We start from the raw sequence: 20,000 nt of genomic DNA, 5'->3' as shown, positions 1-20,000 counted from the left end.
TCTCTCTCTCTCTCTCTCTCTTTTTCTCTTGGGAAAGTTTAATCATGTCTAGTCATGTCTTGTTTTGTAGTGAGTTTGGAGCAAAGCAGCCTTTCTAATCAACACAGAGGCTGTCTGTCTGTCTGTCTGTCTGTCTGTCTGTCTGTCTTGACTTTTCTTTTACCGTAAATCAAAACTATTCAAAGGTACTGAGGTGTTGTATGGGAGCAGGAGAGAGTTTAGAAGTCGACAAAAGCAGCCAAGAAACATCACTCCATCTCCCCAGAAAGATTTGACCTATATCTAAATATCTAAATCTATAAATATATATCGATAAATCTATATCTAAATCTACATTGAGAGCAGCACATGGAAGATCTATTTAGTGGATTTCGTCAGACGGTTTGAACTGACAGCAGCTGAGAAAATTGACAGTGAAATGAACTGATTTCTGTGTTCCCTTATCAAGTATAACAAGGGCCCCACGCTAGGCAACGCACAGCCACAGACCTTCCTGCAGGACGCTTCCAAGGGGGCCAATATGCATCCATTCACCTCATTAACATTTGTCATACACAGAATAGGAGGGGATTTGACATTATCAGGTCCTGAATGACAAGACAACTCCATGGGGCAGTGACAGTGGTATCTGTCCCCCCCCCCTCACCCCCCCTCACCCTCACCTCACCCCCTCCCAGCCAAAGCCCTCTATAGTGCCACTGGTACAGTAGCTGTCCCCCTCCCCCCTCACCCTCACCCTCTCCTCACCCCCTCCCAGCCAAAGCTGTAGGGCCCAGGCCAGCCTTATCCCTCCCCAGGCCCAGGCCAGCCTTATCCCTCCCCAGGCCCAGGCCAGCCTTATCTCTCCCTGCTGGGAGCTGGTAGGAGCCCCAGACCCTTCCTGGATCCCCCTGATGAAAGCTGCAATAATCTGTTTGCTCGTTTAATGACACTATTGTTTCCCAGGACAGGAGAAGCAGGTCTCAGCGCTGCTTAGGCCCGGCTCCTTGGCCAGGAAAGCCCCTCTGAGCTGGGTTGATACCATGCTTAGTCTCATTGTGACTACCCTGTATCTGAAGCCTGAGCTTCGGAATGTAAAGGAGACAGAAGGTTCTAGAGTCATTCTATTGTTCCGTGGAATAATTCTATTGTACTGTCCTGTTTCAGCCAATCAGAGGTGTTGCAGCTGGGAGCCTCTTGAGTTTGTCTAGACTTATGGTGATTGGCTGGTCATTATTGAGGGGTTGAACACTGATTACTTACGGTCTTGGGTTAAACTTTCCAGTGGTCATCCAGACAGTCCAGTTTTCAGCCTCTAAGTCTGTCTGGAATCTAATAAGTCTCATATTGATATAATAATCACTGGTTATTATATGTTTAAATAAGTAACTTTCTCTTACTATTAACCTACAGTAGCAGTCAAAAGTTTGGACACACCTTCTAATTCAATGGTTTTTCTTTATTTTTTTATTATTTTCTACATTGTAGATTCATATTGAAGACATCAAAACTATGAAGGAACACATATGGAATTATGTAGTGAACAAAAAAGTGTTAAACAAACCAGAATATGTTTTATATTTTAGATTCTTCAAAGTAGCCACCTTTTGCTTTGATGACAGCTTTGCACACTCTTGGCAAGTTTGTGTCCAAACTTTAGACTTTGGTCCTGTATTTCAAAGGTCCAGCACAAAATATACATGCAGTACATATACTCTGTAGACAGAAGACAGAGAACACGGAGGGTGCAGACAAACATGTCTTTCTTTGGCCGGTTGACAAGACGGCAATCCTTTTTAGTTTTTTACTTTGATTTCCATTCATCCATGCATAGAGAACACACCACTCATTCAGGAGGAAATCCAAAGATGATGAAACTAAGATGGAGATTAATTAGCATTGAAATATATGACAATGAATGGATATCCCAGCAGAAGGTCACAGCCAATGACAAGCACTGCTTTTGTCAACGCCCGCTGAATCAGAAGGGACACCAACAAACAATAGAAACAGTCCAGTCTAATGATGCACGTCTCATATCACACACACACACACACGCACACGCACACACACACACACGCACACGCACACACACACACACGCACTGACAGCTCGACCAGAGGGAGCAGTGGACCATTAGACCTTCAAACTCCACATCTCGATCTGACAGTCTCCCTAATTGAGCTAATCCTCACCCCAGGATCAGCTGTGACGAGACCCTGTCCCACGGGGTCCGATTCCCCCCACCACACACACACACACCCCTCTCTCAGCTCCAGTACGGCCCCCGTGCCTCCCTCCCCCCAGACTAAGCCTCCAGGCCCTCTGTGGCCCGTGTGGACCGTAGGGCCGCTGATTGGGAGACAATGGGCAGCAGATTGTGCTGTCAGGCACCATTAATTGCCATCATTAGCATCACACTCTGGAGTCAGAAGAGCCGTGGTCTTCTTAAGCTCTAAGCAGTGTGTGTGTGTGTGTGTGTGTGTGTGTGTGTGTGTGTGTGCGTGTGTATGTGTGCCTGTGTGCGTATGTGTGCATGTGTGTGTGTGTGTGTGTTTGATATGGAGGCAGGATGGGGAACATATGGAATAGTATTGATAGCAACAAATTGTTTTGTTTTGTAGCCTCTCCATAGAGCTGTGATATGTGGGATGTGTGTTCATGAATCATAATTACAGCATGTGTGTTTGATACCATTCCTCATTCCATTCCATGCATTACAACAAGCCCGTCCTCCGATTTCTACCTCCACCAGCCTCCCCTGACACGATACAACTAAATAATGACATCATACAGAGCCTGTTGAAAGACAGAAAGTGACACACTCATGTTAACAGCTCCACAAGGCCCAGGACCTGACCAATGGACCCAGAAATCCTCTTCCAGTCAGGAGCCTAGTCGATGGTCCGAACCCACTTACCACCATTGACTACCATTTCCATCTCCAGCCAGGGTTCTGTGAAAAGGACATTGAACCAGGCCTCAGCCACTGTGGAGTAAAGCCTCTTCTTCCGACTTCCACTTCCTGTCTGGATCAATGTGGGGCACAATGACTCAACAGGTGCGTGGGACACAGGCCCAGCGGCCGCCTGTCCCCCCGCCTCCGCTGCCGCCGCCGCCGGGCTCCCTGCCGCTAACGCCAATTAGCACCCGCGGCTACAAAACAAAGAGGCGACATTTCATTTTCGGCAGAGTGGCAGTTAAAGGCCTCTTCTCTCTCACTCCCTCTGTCTCTCCCTCTGTCTCTCCTTCTGTCTCTTTTCGCTGGCCTGTATGTGAAAGATCATCTAATTGCGCCGTGTTTCGGGGGGGCGGCTCGGGTCGATGCCTCTGTGTTGGTGGTGACGGAGTCATGGGCTGTTGATGGATTCATAACATGTGGTTGACTTGTTCTTTGTGTTCATCGGTTTCGTGTTAGTGAAGACCCCCCCCCCCCCCCCCCCGGGTCTGGAAAAGGGAACAGGTTTTCCTGAGAGGTCGTCATTGGCTTTACTAGACACACAGGACCGCAGACAAGCCTGCTGCATGCTGGGTAGCCACACTGACTGGACGTGTTCTGTATTCATACTTATTTCGATATGTCTAAACATCCTCCTGGGTACATCCTAGGTTTCCTTTGCACTTACCGCAATATGACATATAATCCAATCAAAGCCAATCAAATCAAACTTTACTGACAGCACAAGGCACACAATGCGCTTCACGGAAAATAATACATAAATAAAGGCAGAAAAGACAATAAAGTTTGGTAAGGTATCATGGGAATAGTAGTCTAACTGATACTGCAAATCCATTCATCCAAGGCACTAGAAGCACAGTGTATCAGGGAAGGCTGGTGGAGGTAGAAATCGGAGGTTCTGCACATTGTAATGCATGGAACGGAATGAGGAATGGTCTCAAACACGTGTGGAATCAAATACCATCCCTCATTCTGTTCCTTGCATTGCAATGAACCCGTCCTCCCATTTCTACCTCCACCAGCCTCCCCTGTGTAAGTGTATCTCCTCTGTGTCTGTGGCCCTTTAGTGGGATGAAATCACAGTGACTGTGGGCTGTTATGAGCTCTGCCAACAGAGGCTTGTGTTCAGGTCATCAACGACACATGTTCCCTGTGGTCCGGGGGTCAGAACAGTTGTTGGAACAGACCTCTGGCTGTATATTCACATCTTAACTGATGGTAACAGGTGAAGTGAGAAATCAGACCGTGAGTTTAGCCGGCATTGTTAATTTAATTTCTAAATGGGAACAGGTGAATGGATGCATGGAGATAAGCAGTCCTTTCCTGGCCTGGCAGGTTTTCATTTTGTATCCTAAGATGTTTGTTGTCTCTGGGCCTTGTGACAGGGTGGAAGTTGTTGCCAAGTTTTCTGTTGGGTGAAGCATTTTTAGGAACCTGGGCATGTGACATCAATGTCAGTGACTCTGCTGCCCTCTGCTGACTACTATCCTCAAATAACATGGGGGGGGAGTAAATGATGATGATGATGATGATGATGATGATGATGATGATTATAGTCTATTTTTCCACAACCCCCAGAGCTAGAGACTACAGGCTTAACTTTCAAGGCTTCATACTAAGCATGTGACGTGCAACTATATAAATCCGTGGTATTTCTATTTTCATCCGTTTTTCTATTTCATATGTACAGATTCAGATTCAATATTCAGTAGCTAGCTACCTGAAATATCCCACCTGTTGTCAGTTGGTGACAACATTTATATGGTTGACAGAAGCTTTAGATCGAGTTCTTGTGCGCATGTCCATCACCAACGACAGCCAGTAAACAGGAAGTGGGTGTTCCTGCGGTGGGCACGTCTCTGTTCATCATCATCATCATCATCATTTCTGGTTTGTTATGAAACTACTGGAGAGCAGCTTTGGCAAAGCTGTCGGCTGCTTCACCGTTGTGATCGCGTTAATTGCAGCCGTATTTCATCACCTGGAGACCTCCGGACCGACAACATACGCCAGGTAACAGCTGATGTCCGCGGCGCGCTGCGGTGCGGTGCGGTGCGGTGCGGTGCGGCGCGGCAGACGAGCGGCCACTCCACGCGTCTGCTTTGTGTTGCTAGCGGCTAGCAGCTAGCTAGCGACGAAACTAGAAAATAAAAGTTGATTTCAAGCCACGATCGTTTGGCAAGCAACCAGACACGTTTCTGCTGGCTTCCTCCCAACAGCAAATGTCCTGTTTGACTGAGAGGGTCTTAGCTAAAGTTAACATTGGATAGCATAGCAGCTAGCTGGCAACGGTGAGGTATAGCCTACCTGGATACAGGGCGTGACCCATGTGCTACCTAGCCTCGCCTTCCGCACTGCTGTGTCATGATTCCTCTGTGTAAAGTCATCAAACCAGCAGCGCTGTCAGCAGCGCTGAAGAACATCGTTTTTCTGTCCCACAGGATGGCACAAGACATGAAGACTCTCGAGGACAACTTCAGACAGGAGAATAAGAGCTGTTTTATCCTCGGTGCCTCTGGCGAGACGGGGAAGCGGTTACTGGCAGAGATTGTGGAGAGGAACCTCTTCTCGAAAATCACCCTCATCGGCAGGCGACAACTCACCTTCGAGGACAAAGCTTACGAAAACCTGGTGGGTGGTCGGCGATCTCATAACGTCTTATCCATTTCTTATCCAAAATTTTAGTTAACCTAACTGAGTCACATTGAGACCAGTCTCTTTTTCGAGGGAACCCTGCATACAAATGATACAAATCCATAGGATACAAACAAGAAAACAAAACAAACAACAACAAGTAATTCCCAGAGGTTCGAGGAGGAGGGACAGAGGTGAACCTGACCTGTTGTGTCTCCTTTCAGGTGCAGGAAGTGGTGGACTTTGAGAAGCTGGATGACTACGCTGCAGCCTTCCAGGGGCACCATGTTGGGTACTGCTGTCTGGGGACGACCAAGGCCAAATCTGGGGCTGTGAGTTGAACACTTAGCTGGTGATGGTATCTGCTTAGCTGTCCGATTGGTAGGCCTATTTATGGGTAGTGGGGCTCAGGAGCTGTCTCCAAAACTGGATGAAGTCTAGCTGGATGGCGTCCTCCTCTGTGCAGTCCTGTGGGTCAGAGGTGGAGCTTAGTGCCCGTCAAAGGGGATCACTGCCCGACAAACCGTCAGTCAGTGAAAGAAGGGTTTTATTTCAAACTGTGTCTTGCCGTAGTTGTTTTTATTTCGATATACATGGCAAAGTCTCTGACTCTATCTGTCCATAGGACCGCATGGAGGGGGATGCTCTCCAGCTCCATGAAATCTAACAGATGTCTGACATTCTTACTCCCCATGCATGTGCAATCATACCAGTGGAGGCTGGTGGAGGTAGAAATTGGAGGACGGCTCATTGGAATGCATGGAACAGAATGAGGAATGGTATCAAACAGGTGTGTTTGATACCATTCCTTATAATGTTCCATGCATTACAATGAGCTCGTCCTCTGATTTCTACCTCCACCAGCCTCCCCTGCATTCAACATATCCTCGTAAACATCTATGAAATCTCATATGTAATCATTAAAATGGTCGAAGTTTATAAGATTATACCACCATGCACAACTTCTCCCCCACCCCCCGTCTCATCTCAGGAGGGCTTCATTCGTGTGGACCATGACTATGTGTTGAAGTCAGCTGAGCTGGCCAAGGCGGGGGGCTGCTCCCACTTCAACCTGGAGTCGTCCAAGGGGGCCGACAAGAACAGCGGCTTCCTCTACCTCAAAGTCAAGGTAGGCAGCAAACATGAGGTCATCCACACCTGGGGAGGCTGGTGCAGGTAGGAATCGGAGGACGGGCTCATTGTAATGAATGGAATGAGGAAGTGTGTGCGTGCGTGCCTGCGTGCGTGTGCGTGCGTTCTCCATGCATTACAATGAGCCTCCGATTTCTACCTCCGCCAGCCTCCAGAGCTCCATGTCCACCTATGAATGACCCACGCTCCCTAAAGAGCAAAAGGGTTTAAAACCATAACAACACATCCACATCCACAAAGACACCTTCCAGTCTCTCATACAGCGATGCTATCAGCTGCTGCATGTTGTTAATGGGGTTTATGCTGCCGCTAACGACTCCTCCCGCAGGGCCAGGTGGAGGCGGAGATCGAGGAGCTGGGCTTCCAGAGGTACTCCATCTACCGACCCGCGTGAGTTTGCTTTATTCAGATTTTTTTTAGTCACATTTGCGTAGACAATCTGTTGGTCACCTTATCTGTTGGTGCTAAACAAATAGGCTGGCCAAGGGCAGATACCTCACACCCTGGAGATAAGGGGGCTAACGTCCACTCCCATGGTGCACTGCTCACGTCCTCTCCTTGTGTCCTGCTACGTAGCCGCTCGGCTTGGTTTGATGTGTCATGGTTCGTGTTTGTGAAGCTCAACAAAAGAATTTCAATGTACGGTATTTTCACTGTGTGTATTGTCATACCAGGTGAAGGTAGAAATCGGAGGACTGAGGAATGGTATCAAACACTCACACATGCATTACAATGAGCCCGTCGTCCGGTTTCTACCTCCACCAGCCTCCTCTGGTCCCGTACCTCCAAGCGGCTCCCAGACCGTGTCCTTGTCGTGTTTGTCTCCCTGCCAGGGTGCTGATTGTGGACCGACAGGAGAGCCGTCCTGCTGAGTGGCTGGCCAGGAAGTTCCTGAGCCCCCTGTCCTCCCTGTTCCCCACGGCCATGTCCATCCCCCTGCAGGTCGTGGTCAGGGCCATGGTGGCCAACACACTGCTGCAACCTGAGCAGAGGTCCGAGCTCCTGGAGAACAAGGCCATCTACGAGCTGGGGCAGGAGCAGGGGAAGTGACATGAGACATTCCTCTCCTCCCTGTCCTCCACATTCCTCCTCTCAACCGGCTTCAATCACGTTAGATCACTGATGCATTTTCCAAGCACAGCAGCGCTGTAAAAACCAGGGGAGGCTGGCGGAGGTAGAAAAATCGGAGGACGGGCTCATTGTAACGCACGGAATGAAGACTCGTATCAAACACACTCGTATTCCATTCCATGCATCACAATGAGCCTGTCCTCCGATTCCCGCCTCCGCCAGCCTCCCCTCAAACAGAGGGGGAAGTGTGTTTCATGCTGTGTAACTTTTGCCTTTACTAAAACCTCCAGCTTCCTGGAGACGAGGGAGGAGTGAATATAGGGACCACAGAGCAAGACACAGCAGACCCCCCCAGAGTGTTCTAGAAGGGAGAGTGGCCCCAGTGAAGGGGTCCGTTTTCTATTGGCCGACGCCAAATAGTTACCATGACATTATACCAACCAGAGCATGTTACCAGAGCATGTAGCCAGGCAACCGTTTATTAGTTCAATAAAATAACAAATAAAAATCGATATCAGGTAAATATGAATTGGCGCCACTCTTCTTGTAAACCACTCTGGATCCACGAACAGACACTTTATCAAGACAGGGCCGACCCCAACCCAACCCTACTGGGCTTTACACACCACAGGGCTGACCCCAACCCAACCCTACTGGGCTTTACACACCACAGGGCCGACCCCAACCCAACCCTACTGGGCTCTACACACCACAGGGCCGACCCCAACCCAACCCTACTGGGCTTTACACACCACAGGGCCGACCCCAACCCAACCCTACTGGGCTTTACACACCACAGGGCCGACCCCAGCCCAACCCTACTGGGCTTTACACACCACAGGGCCGACCCCAGCCCAACCCTACTGGGCTTTACACACCACAGGGCCGACCCCAACCCAACCCTACTGGGCTTTACACACCACAGGGCCGACCCCAACCCAACCCTACTGGGCTTTACACACCACAGGGCCGACCCCAGCCCAACCCTACTGGGCTTTACACACCACAGGGCCGACCCCAACCCAACCCTACTGGGCTTTACACACCACAGGGCCGACCCCAACCCAACCCTACTGGGCTTTACACACCACAGGGCCGACCCCAACCCAACCCTACTGGGCTTTACACACCACAGGGCCGACCCCAACCCAACCCTACTGGGCTTTACACACCACAGGGCCGACCCCAACCCAACCCTACTGGGCTTTACACACCACAGGGCCGACCCCAACCCAACCCTACTGGGCTTTACACACCATAGGGCCGACCCCAGCCCAACCCTACTGGGCTTTACACACCACGGTACAGCTCAGCCCAGCCCAGCCCAGCCCGGTACAGCTCAGCCCAGCCCAGCCCAGCCCAGCCCACCACGGTACAGCTCGGCTCGGCTCTGTAGTGTAAATAAGGGTCTACAATAGCTGTAAAATTAGCCCCTCTGTCAGGGGTTTCAAGTTGAAAACCATGGACATTGACTGCATGATCCAGTGCTGGTGTGTGTGTGTGTGTGTGTGTGTGTGTGTGTGTGTGTGTGTGTGTGTGTGTGTGTGTTCCTTTGTGGGAAGAAGTCCAAAGGGGATAAAGTCCTTATCACGCCAAGTGCCATTACGCTTTTTAAAGGTGCTGTAAATATGAGATGATTATGAAATGATGGCAACATGATGAACACTTTGCTGGTTTGATTTGTTACATCAAACTGCTTTATTGAGTCTCTCCAGGCTGTGGCTGCAACAATACTACATCAATACTACAATACTACATCAATACTACAATACTACATCAATACTACAATACTGCATCAATACTACAATACTGCATCAATACTACAATACTACATCAATACTACAATACTACATCAATACTACAATACTGCATCAATACTACATCAATACTACATCAATACTACAATACTGCATCATAACCAAACATTAACAAAAGAGTTGACTTCAGCAGGTACACACACGGCTAAACTAGACCTTGAAGAGGGAGATGCATTTGCCTGGTGATGTTTGGTCTGTTGCCCCCTCAAAAGGGTGACAATGGTGGACAGCCTAATAATGTCCATCAGTGGAGGCTAGTGGAGGTACAAATCGGAGGACAGGCCCCTGATTTCTACCTCCGCCAGCCTCCCCGTGCTATTTCCTTTCTAAGCCCACATCATTAACCACTATGTTAAATGGTGCCTTTGAATTATTGCTTGTTTACTTTTGACATGGGAGGGAGATTATATTTCAGTTGTTGTTTTGTAATTGTGTTGTCTTGTATCACTGTGCTCTCTGGGCGATGATGTGCATCTCATTGAGTCAGGGACATGTTGCTTTCAATGTTTGTGATGGTATTTATAAATTTAAGGGATCAATGACGTTGTGGTGTGTTTTTTTCTTCCATTTTCCTCTCTGCTCAAGAGAGCCATGCTGTCAGTTCACACTCATTAGGAGAACATGTATTCATATTGAGAACATGTACAGTACCAGTACCAGTAATACATCTACAGTAGGAGGTATGTACAGTACCAGTCAAAAGGTTTGGACACAAACTTGCCAAGAGTGTGCAAAGCTGTCATCAAAGCAAAAGGTGGCTACTTTGAAGAATCTAAAATCGAAAACATATTCTGGTTTGTTTGACACTTTTTAGTTTACTACATAATTCCATATGTGTTCCTTCATAGTTTTGATGTTTTCAATATTAATCTACAATGTAGAAAATAATAAAAAAATTAAATAAAAAAAACCCCATTGAATTAGAAGGTGTGTCCAAACTTTTGACTGGTACTGTATTCATATTGATGCCTAGTTTTACTAGTCCAAGATTCTTCAACCAAGGGCCCAGTATTTCAAAATGTTTAATCTAGATCAGAATCATCCAGATAATGTTTTGCTATCCAGATCTATCTGGCAGATTTTGAATAGTATTGGGGAAATCAGCCAGCTCGATCTGAACCTGGATGGCAAAAAAGAAATCTGGATTATTCTGAACATTTTGAAATACTGGATTTCAAAATGTTCAGTACAGATTATGGTAACCATGGTAACACCATGGCAAACTTTATTGAAAATGTGATTTACCTTGACAGGTCGTCATGACGCTTGATGTGAAAGTGCAGATTGAAGCTGAAAAACAATGTACATGCTCCTGCAGTTTCCTAATTAGTTCAGATGTTTTGCAGCTGAGTTGGTCCAATCCTGACCAGGTGATTAGATGTGGGGAGGTCACTAATAGGAGTTTAACAGCCTTGTGTCAGTGGTCGTTTGTGTTGTTGACGGCCCTCATTTACTGCTGAAGCATGACCCTGGAAAACTTGTTCAGGTAAACTGAGAAATGTTTCTGTTATAGTAATTTAGTCAATAGCAATGTGTGGCGCTGTCGAACTATTCAGATAAAACTGAAATACACATTGAACTAAATTATGTGTTTTCCTCTGCAGGGCATGTTTGCTTTGTTCAGCACTAGTTGCTGGTGTAAATTGTGTTGATTCCCAAGGAGGTAAGACTTGCCTCCCAGATGTACTAGGCTTTGAATATTGCCTATTATTTTATTTTTATTTTTTTTATCAACTGTCAAACCTGATGTGTTCCTTTTGCAGGTTACGGCTTCTGGAAGGTTCCGGTAGGACGGGCGCCAATGGGAGCCCGCATTGACACTGGGAGCTATCGTACCGGGGAGGCAGAGTTGTCTAAGTCCAGAGGTCATACAGGCAGAGACGTGAAATATGTTCAGAGCACTGGGAACCGTGGCAACGCCCACCCTATTCAGACAGGAAGTGACCCTAGCAACCCACAGTCTGCCGGAGTCCACATTTACAACCCCAGATCATTCAAATTTGCCACCCAAAGCAGCTTTGCTCCTAGCAGACAAACTGCCAATGAAGATGGCCATTTTGACTCAGCTGGCTTTAGCTCTGCCCCTACTAGAAATGGACCCAGCAAGACCGTCCAGAACAACCCTACCAAAAAACTCATCCAGACCTTTCCAGGTGGCAAGAGGGCAAACCAGGGTGTCGGCTACACTTGGGGAGAATCTGGGGTCACCAAGTCCCCCTCAGGTGTGGTCAGACCTGCCACCTTCTCTGGACCGGCCCAGTTAGGCAGAACTCAGTCGAGTGCGGGTCACCTTCCTGCCCAAGAGAAGACTGGGCCTGGCAGCAGAAAGACACCTTCCCACACTGGAGTATGGAGTCCAACCAGCAGAGTTATCATGTCCAGTCCAAAGTCTGGCTCTCCCAAAGCTCATGAAGTCCCCAGCAGACCAGCACACAAGTCCAGATTTGGCTCTGGGCCAGATGAACCCCTCTCTCTGAGTTTAAATGTTCCCAGCAGCCCCAGACTGGAGCCAGGCTTTAAATCCAGACCTTTAATGAATCCTTCACAGTTTATTCAGCATGGTGGGAAACCATATGGGCTTGGTGACCCAGCAGTGCGACCACCTCTACATACCTTCAAACCCGCCCCTGGGAAGACTGGCCTCCTTGGGGGAGAAGCCAGGAGGCCTGGCCAGCAGCTGAGATACTCTAGTACATACCGCCCTTCCCAAAGCACGGACCAGGGCTATGAGACCAGAGGGTATGCCCAGGCTCGTCGTCTGAAGCCAGGTGTTGCTAATGCCACTCCTCCCAGCTCTCCTTCCCGTGGCAGTTTCCCGGGCCGCTATGGATTCCAGGATGCAACTGCAAACAAAGTCCCCTCTGAGGGGAAGTTGCCAAGTAGGCCTTGGTCAGACAAAATGACCCCCCAAGGAGGAAATGCACCCACCGGTGGCCATTTTGGTAGGTCTTTTGGTTCTTCTCAGCGGAGATTGTCCTCCGGTAACTATAAGCCAAGCTCCCGGGCTGAGGAGCATTATCAAGGCAGCTATGGGCCTGGCTCAAGGAGACCAGGTCTAGGCAAAGGTGGCGCCCCCTCTGGTGGGAGTGTCCTGGACCTGTTTGAGTGGGAGGATAATAAGGAAAACTCCGGTCCCAGAGGCATCAAACCTGGCCACTGGCGCCCTGAACCCACTGCTACCCCAAGACGCCTGGTCCAGGGCAAGTTCAAACCTTTCCAACTGATTGGCCCCACCAGGCCGACTGGTTCACCTGACCAATCAGAAGCTGGGGAAGGTGAGGTGAGACCGCCTCCCAGGGGGTTCAGCCCCGCCTCTGGAGTATCTGGTCCCATGATGACCACACCCCCACCCAAAGGTGTCACTTCCAGTCCGAGCATGGCTGCCCCGGCCAGTCCAGCCCCTCCACAGACAGACGTTGCCCCAGCCGTGGTGCCTGAACCCCGGGCACCAGTGAACCCTGATGGAGGCCACTCTGGAAGTCAAGGCAGTGCTCCTCCTCTCCCAGGGCTGTCGGACCTGTCCCCAGTTACTCCGGCTGGGCCTGAACTGGACGCGACCTCTGGAGGAAATGGTGAAGATGACTTGTATGTTGTGATAACTTTCAGCCCTGTGGAGCCTGGCCTGCCTAAAGCTGAAGCCAGTAGTGAAACTGGAAAGAGGTACAACAAGGGTTTACTGTTTCTATGAAGATGCCACACAATAACCCCTGTGTACTTGCTGTTAATCGTTTTAATGTAATTAAATTATTACAGGTGAAGGGCAGTGGAAAAGGATCCCGTCAGGCCAGTGTGATGCAAGTAACCGTGGTGATCATTGACAGATTAGATTACAAGTAGTCAAATAAAGCTGGAATTGAATACAGTAAGAAATTGATTTAATTATTTAATTGTTAATTATAGTCATGTTTGTTTTCAGGTTAACATGAGATGAACCTCCGTGTCCTTGCCCTGCAACGGTCTGCCTTTTGAATAAATGGTTGAAAACATTTGTCCTTGTCTGTGTCTTTGTCAGTCTTTTTGGTTTAGTCTTATTTGCATTTATGAAAATGGTGGAGTGTCAATATGCGGCACTGTTTCCCTCAGATTTGTTCCTCGGTGGGATACAGAGGCCCATAAATCGGCATACAGGGCTGCCATTGCCAAAATGTTTCTACTTATTCTATGTAAGACAAATGTTTTAGGCAGGGCTAAACAGACCCAGGCAGGGTGGCTCTATTCAAAGGTAGGGGAAACAATGATTCAACACACTTTGTTCATGGGTGCAATGAACCTGTAGGTTGAGTGACATGGATGGGAGTGGGACCTGCCTAAGCTTACTGTTTTGTTATAGGCCTACAATGAAATGCGTGGCATTTGTTTGGTATCACATCACTGTTCAATTCTCATATGTATTTTGATTAATAGAATGATTGTAGTTTCCTGACTGTTGTCAGCATGCACATCAAGCAAGTCACTATTTCTGGACTAATTAACTCGAAAGTAATAAAGTTAAATGCGTAATAGCTGTCAAAAGTAATCTAAAGTGTAGCGCGTTTACTCATCAATCTGCTATTTCAGCACAGAGCAGGACAGTACCTTTGACTTTACCTTTAACTGACGGTTCTAGGCCTGTTGGGAGGTGGCGACATCCAGTGGCGAGTGTGTGTAAGTGCATGCTTGAGCCAGCCTCACCCGGAAGCAGCGTGTTCACTGTGAAACCAAGGAGACAGCATGGCCGAATACACAGGTACACATGAGCCCTGTAAACAATCAGGCTTAGCGCAATGTAGCTACCGGTAAACAGAGAAAATATGATGTACAGTGCGGAAAAGTTATACTTATGTATATTGTGTGTTAACGTGACTTGGTTCTTGGCCAGTTTGTGTGTGTGTGTGTGTGTGGATAGCAGCCTCTCTTCCACACCGGTATGCTAGCTATGCTAACTTAACAGGTAGTTGATACAACTGTCACACTGCCAAGCATCACTCCTGTCTTAGGAGCTGCAGATCCTTTTCTTGGCTGGTAACACTATTTTTCTCAAAAGACACACAGCCAATTGATCCATATAAACGAGAATCTAGCTGCACGCAGCTGACAATGCCAGTTGGCACCATCTGGGACTAGAATGATGTGAATCCAAACAACATCCAAATGTCAACATGAATATGATCCCAGACAGACGGGCTGAAGGATAGGACACGGTACCGCCGCCAGGCTGTCAAGACCGCTATTCTCCTCGAAATGTCCTCTTAAAACTCGTTTTTATAGACTAGCCTTTAATCGATGCTGCCCTTATTGTTTTTAATGTGTTGTGTTTTACTGTTTTTGACTTATATTTTAGTTCTTACTTGCATTTAATCTGTTTTATCTGCACATTTGTGAAGCGCTGTTGTAACACAGTTTTAAAAAAGTGCTGTATGAATGAAGTTTATTATTGTAAACTTCAGGTCCAGTTGCAATGTTTTGGACAGATCACGATGGAGCCGCTGGCGATGAGATGCCAGACCTGTCTGACAGTGAGGACGAGGACCAGTGGCAGTGGGCGGAGGAGGAGGAGGAGGCTGGCGCCGGCCCCCAGGTGTCCTGCCTCTTCTGTGACAGGTGAGCTGCAGCCCAGGAACATTGGGGAAGATTTATGGTTGTGGCTCTCCGTCTGATAGGACGCCACTTTGATGGATGGCTGCTGAAACAGGCTTCTTATTGATCGTTATTCTCAGGTTGTTGAGTTCTGTGTCAGAGACGTTGCAACACTGCTCAGCTGAGCATCATGTTGACCTTGTAGACGTGGTGAAGAAACTCAGTAAGTATTACAGTAACAGGATCTTAATGGCTTATTACCTGTAGTGAAGTAAAGGCTCATGTCTGTTGTCTGTGGCCTGTTTCTGACTTGGCTGTTGAATGTTTTCTTGGTAGAATTAGACGACTATGGCTTCATCAAGATGATTAACTACATACGCTCCACAGTAAGTTATTATCCCAGACACTCTGTCACTCAACACAGAATATGTTCTATTTAGTCATGATATGTTCTACCTAGTCATGATATGTTCTATCTAGTCATGATATGTTCTGTCTAGTCATGATATGTTCTGTCTAGTCATGATATGTTCTACCTAGTCATGATATGTTCTATCTAGTCATGATATGTTCTATCTAGTCATGATATGTTCTGTCTAGTCATGATATGTTCTACCTAGTCATGATATGTTCTATCTAGTCATGATATGTTCTATCTAGTCATGATATGTTCTACCTAGTCATGATATGTTCTGTCTAGTCATGATATGTTCTACATAGTCATGATATGTTCTATCTAGTCATGCCTTCAAACCATCTGACCAAACCACAGTTATACAGTGGATGCTAAATGGGATCCTTGGGACGTCCCGAACCTTAAACCAGTTACCTTAATCTAACCCTAACCTTAACCCTAACCCTAATCTAACCCTAACCTTAGCCCAGTTACCTAACCGTAACCCTAACCGTAACCCTAATCTAAACCCTAACCCTAATCTGATTTAAATCTCATCTTCAATGGGGTGAGATTACAGTTGGGTTGTCCCAAGCATCCCACTTAGCATTGACCACAGTTATTTACTGTAGTTCTACAGGCACCCTCACCCAGTCTTCCACAGGATGAACAGTGTGTGTGTGTGTGTGTGTGTGTGTGTGTGTGTGTGTGTGTGTGTGTGTGTGTGTGTGTGTGTGTGTGTGTGTGTGTGTGTGTGTGTGTGTGTGTGTGTGTGTGTGTGTGTGTGTGTGTGTGTGTGTCTCTCTGTCTGTGTGTGTGTGTGTGTGTGTGTGTGTGTGTGTGTGTGTGTGTGTGTGTGCGTGCTTTCAGAGGTGCAGTGGGCTGGATGTGTCGGGGCTGCCTGAGGGCGCTCTTCCCTGGGGGAGTGATGACTTCATGAGGCCGGTCCTACAGGACGACCCCCTGCTGCAGATCGGTACGGAGGCTGTAGGGGGTCAATATTCACTGGTTCACCAGGGAGAGAGTGGGCTTGTATTCATACAGTTGTGACAATGACGATGTTATGGTTTGAAATGTTGTTTTAAGTTTTGTTTTGTTTTCGTATTTCTCTTTCTCTCACTCCCTCTGTGCTTCCCCCTCCTCCTTCTCTCCCTCCTGTCCTTCCTTCTCCCTCTCTCTCCCTCTCCCTCCCTCTCCCCCCCCCGCGCCCCCCCCCCCAGACCTGGAGGAGTTGTGTGGTAGTGAGTGGATGGGGGTGTTGGAGGCAGGGGGGTCCTCGTCAGAGGGTCAGTGTGGTGGTCCCCCCTCTCCCGGTGGTCTCCTCCAGAGGGTCCTGGCTGCGGAGGAGAAAGCCCGTGTCACAGAGGAGGCCCTGGCCCGGGCCATGGACGACCTCCACAAACTCAGGTAGGTGAAGTCCCAGACTACAGACAGTGATCTATCATACTACTACTACTACTACTACTAACTCTACCAGACTACTATCATACTACTACTACTACTAACTCTACCAGACTACTATCATACTACTACTACTACTACTACTAACTCTACCAGACTACTATCATACTACTACTACTACTACTACTAACTCTACCAGACTACTATCATACTACTACTACTACTAACTCTACCAGACTACTATCATAGTACTACTACGACTAACTCTACCAGACTAGACTATCATAGTACTACTACTACTACTAACTCTACCAGACTAGACTATCATAGTACAACTACTACTAACTCTACCAGACTAGACTATCATAGTACAACTACTACTAACTCTACCAGACTACTATCATAGTACAACTACTACTACAACTAACTCTACCAGACTAGACTATCATAGTACAACTACTACTACTACTACTAACTCTACCAGACTAGACTATCATAGTACAACTACTACTAACTCTACCAGACTAGACTATCATAGTACTACTACTACTACTGCTACTAACTCTACCAGACTACTATCATAGTACAACTACTACTAACTCTACCAGACTACTATCATAGTACAACTACTACTACTACTACTAACTCTACCAGACTAGACGATTACTATACTACTACTACTACTACTACTACTACTGCTACTACTGTACTACTACTACTACTACTACTACTACTATACTACTACTACTACTACTACTACTACTACTACTACTACTACTACTATTACTACTACTACCTCCAGTAGATGGGCTTCCTACCAGACTGTTTTCTCTGTGGTACCTGATCTCTCTAGCCTGTTTTCTCTGTGCTGTTCACTTGTTTTTGTAAAGCGTCGTTGGGTCTTAGAAGAGAGCTATATACGTTTTTATTATTATTATTATTATTAGTAGTAGTAGTAGTAGTAGTTTAGCTATGACTATAACATTTTTAAAAGTTGCTGAGAAGTGTGGATGTGTTTTTCAGCCGTGCACCTCCCCTCTGCCACCAGCAGGGGGCCTCAGTGAACCCACCATGGCCGAGGCCTCTGTCCCTCAGTGGCAGAAGTTAGGAGGAGCGGGGGAGGGAGGGAGGGAGGAAGGGAAAATTCCACTGCAGCATAGAAGAGAAGAGGGGGGGGGGGCCGGGGGGCAGTAAAGGAAAAAGACAGAGAAAGAGAGTGAAAGAGAAAGAGGGGGGGGGGGGGGGGGGGCTGGAGATGGATGTTTTCTCTCCGTTTCCCTCTGTGCTGCAGTGAGCTGCTGGGAGTCACGCTCCAGATAGAAAGTTACCAAGAAGCACTGAACTAGGACCAGCCTTCCTCTGCCTCAGAATCAGCTTCACCATCAGAGAGAGGGCCTTACAACTGACCTCAGACCTGCTTAACTCACTCAGTGCCGAGGGTGAATAAAGTCGCCCGAACGGTCAACATTCTAGAGCGCCAAGGGTGACTTTATTCACCGAAAATGCATAAACGAAAATGCATGCTTAATTTTGTAGCCAATCAGAGTATTGTTGCTAGGTAGATTCCACATAGAACACCGGGCCCTCTGGGTGGTGAGGGTTCTGGAATGCGTTGGCAGTTGGTGGGTTAAAGGGTCTTTCTTTCGTCCAACCGATGTTGTTGTGATGCTGTGGTGTTTGATCCAGGCTGCTGGCCCAGGGGCTGGTGCTGAACGCGGACACAGGCCGGGGGCCGGGGGGGTCCGGGGGTCCGGGGGCGCTGGGGGCGGTGGCTGAGCTTCGGGAGGACGAGGACGAGGCCTACTTCAGCTCCTACGGCCACTACGGCATCCACGAGGAGATGCTTAAGGTAGGCTACACACACACAAACACACGGGCACACACACACACACACACGGGCACACACACTACAACTCTCCTCACTCAACTACCCACACCTTCAGTGTCCTACACACACACACACACACACACATCCTAACGACAGTCACAGTGCGGGAGGCTGCACCTCTCCCCTAGCTCCCTAGTAGCCTCTGCAGAGGAGGAGAGGAGAGGAGGGGAGGAGAGGAGAGGAGGACAGGAGGAGGAGGAGGAGGAGAGGAGAGGAGAGGAGAGGAGGATAGGAGGAGGAGAGGAGAGGAGGGGAGGAGAGGAGGACAGGAGGAGGAGGAGAGGAGAGGAGAGGAGAGGAGGACAGGAGGAGGAGGAGGAGGAGAGGAGAGGAGGATAGGAGAGCAGGTGTAGTAGACAGAGGGGCGTGATAGGCTGATGTTGGTCACATGACCTGCTGCCAACGTGACGACTCAGCAGTACAGGAGCTGTCACACTGCTTACGCCCTGGAGACTGTGTGTGTGCGTGCGTGTGTGCGTGCGTGCGTGCGTGTTCTACTTACCGCAGTGCTAAGACACGACCCTCTGCTCTGATTGGTGCAGAAGAACACAGGGGGCCTTTACGTCACACTCACGTACGCGTCATAGTCGAAACTCCGTCACACACACACACACACACACACACGGTGGTTTTGCGGCAGAACATCATCAGCTCTTTTATGGGCTTCCATAAAGTGGACCACTGTTGACGCACTTTGTGTGTGCGTGTGTGTGTGTGTGTGTGCGTGCGTGCGTGCGTGCGTGCGTGCGTGCGTGCGTGTGTGTGTGCGCCCCATTGCCAGTTAAAGTTAAGTTAAATCATTAATTCATTCCATTGATTAATTGAGAACACATCGAGAACATTCCATCCACCGTTTATTAAAGCTGCTTCTGAATAATGTTAATAATCCTCCACCTGGTCTGTCTGACCCTAACCCTAGAGACCCTAACCCTAACCCTAACCCTAACCCTAACCCTAGAGACCCTAACCCTAACCCTAACCCTAACCCTAACCCTAGAGACCCTAACCCTTCACCACCGTCTGGGTGAGACCAGAGTTAGCAATGTGAGGTCTCTCTCTCTCTCTCTCCCTCTCTCTCTCTCTCTCTATCTCTCTCTCTCCCTCTCTCTCTCTCTCTATCTCTCTCTCTCTCTCTCTCTCTCTCTCTGT

The 20,000-nt window shown here is 48.1% G+C and overlaps 2 protein-coding genes across 2 annotated transcripts; both read left to right on the top strand.

Moving 5' to 3' along the window:
- Window positions 1-4,824: 4,824 nt before the first annotated feature.
- Window positions 4,825-10,154, top strand: htatip2 (HIV-1 Tat interactive protein 2). Its single transcript, XM_083691456.1, has 6 exons — window positions 4,825-4,951; window positions 5,380-5,569; window positions 5,797-5,904; window positions 6,564-6,701; window positions 7,053-7,114; window positions 7,558-10,154. The coding sequence occupies exons 1-6, from the start codon at window positions 4,836-4,838 to the stop codon at window positions 7,772-7,774; spliced, it is 831 nt and encodes a 276-aa protein (XP_083547582.1). The 5' UTR covers window positions 4,825-4,835; the 3' UTR covers window positions 7,775-10,154.
- Window positions 10,155-15,065: 4,911 nt separating this feature from the next.
- Window positions 15,066-19,438, top strand: prmt3 (protein arginine methyltransferase 3; the record flags this gene model as incomplete). The annotated part of the gene is made up of 7 exons (XM_083690810.1): window positions 15,066-15,192; window positions 15,309-15,391; window positions 15,505-15,554; window positions 16,433-16,538; window positions 16,783-16,969; window positions 18,650-18,812; window positions 19,394-19,438. Exons 1-7 carry the CDS (start codon window positions 15,089-15,091, stop codon window positions 19,436-19,438), a joined length of 738 nt encoding a protein of 245 aa, XP_083546936.1. The 5' UTR covers window positions 15,066-15,088.
- Between the last annotated feature and the right edge of the window lie 562 nt (window positions 19,439-20,000).

This window comes from Argentina silus (assembly GCF_951799395.1).
Source record: "Argentina silus genome assembly, chromosome: 19".
Lineage (NCBI taxonomy): Eukaryota > Metazoa > Chordata > Actinopteri > Argentiniformes > Argentinidae > Argentina > Argentina silus.
This window is presented reverse-complemented; position numbering and strand designations above follow the sequence as displayed.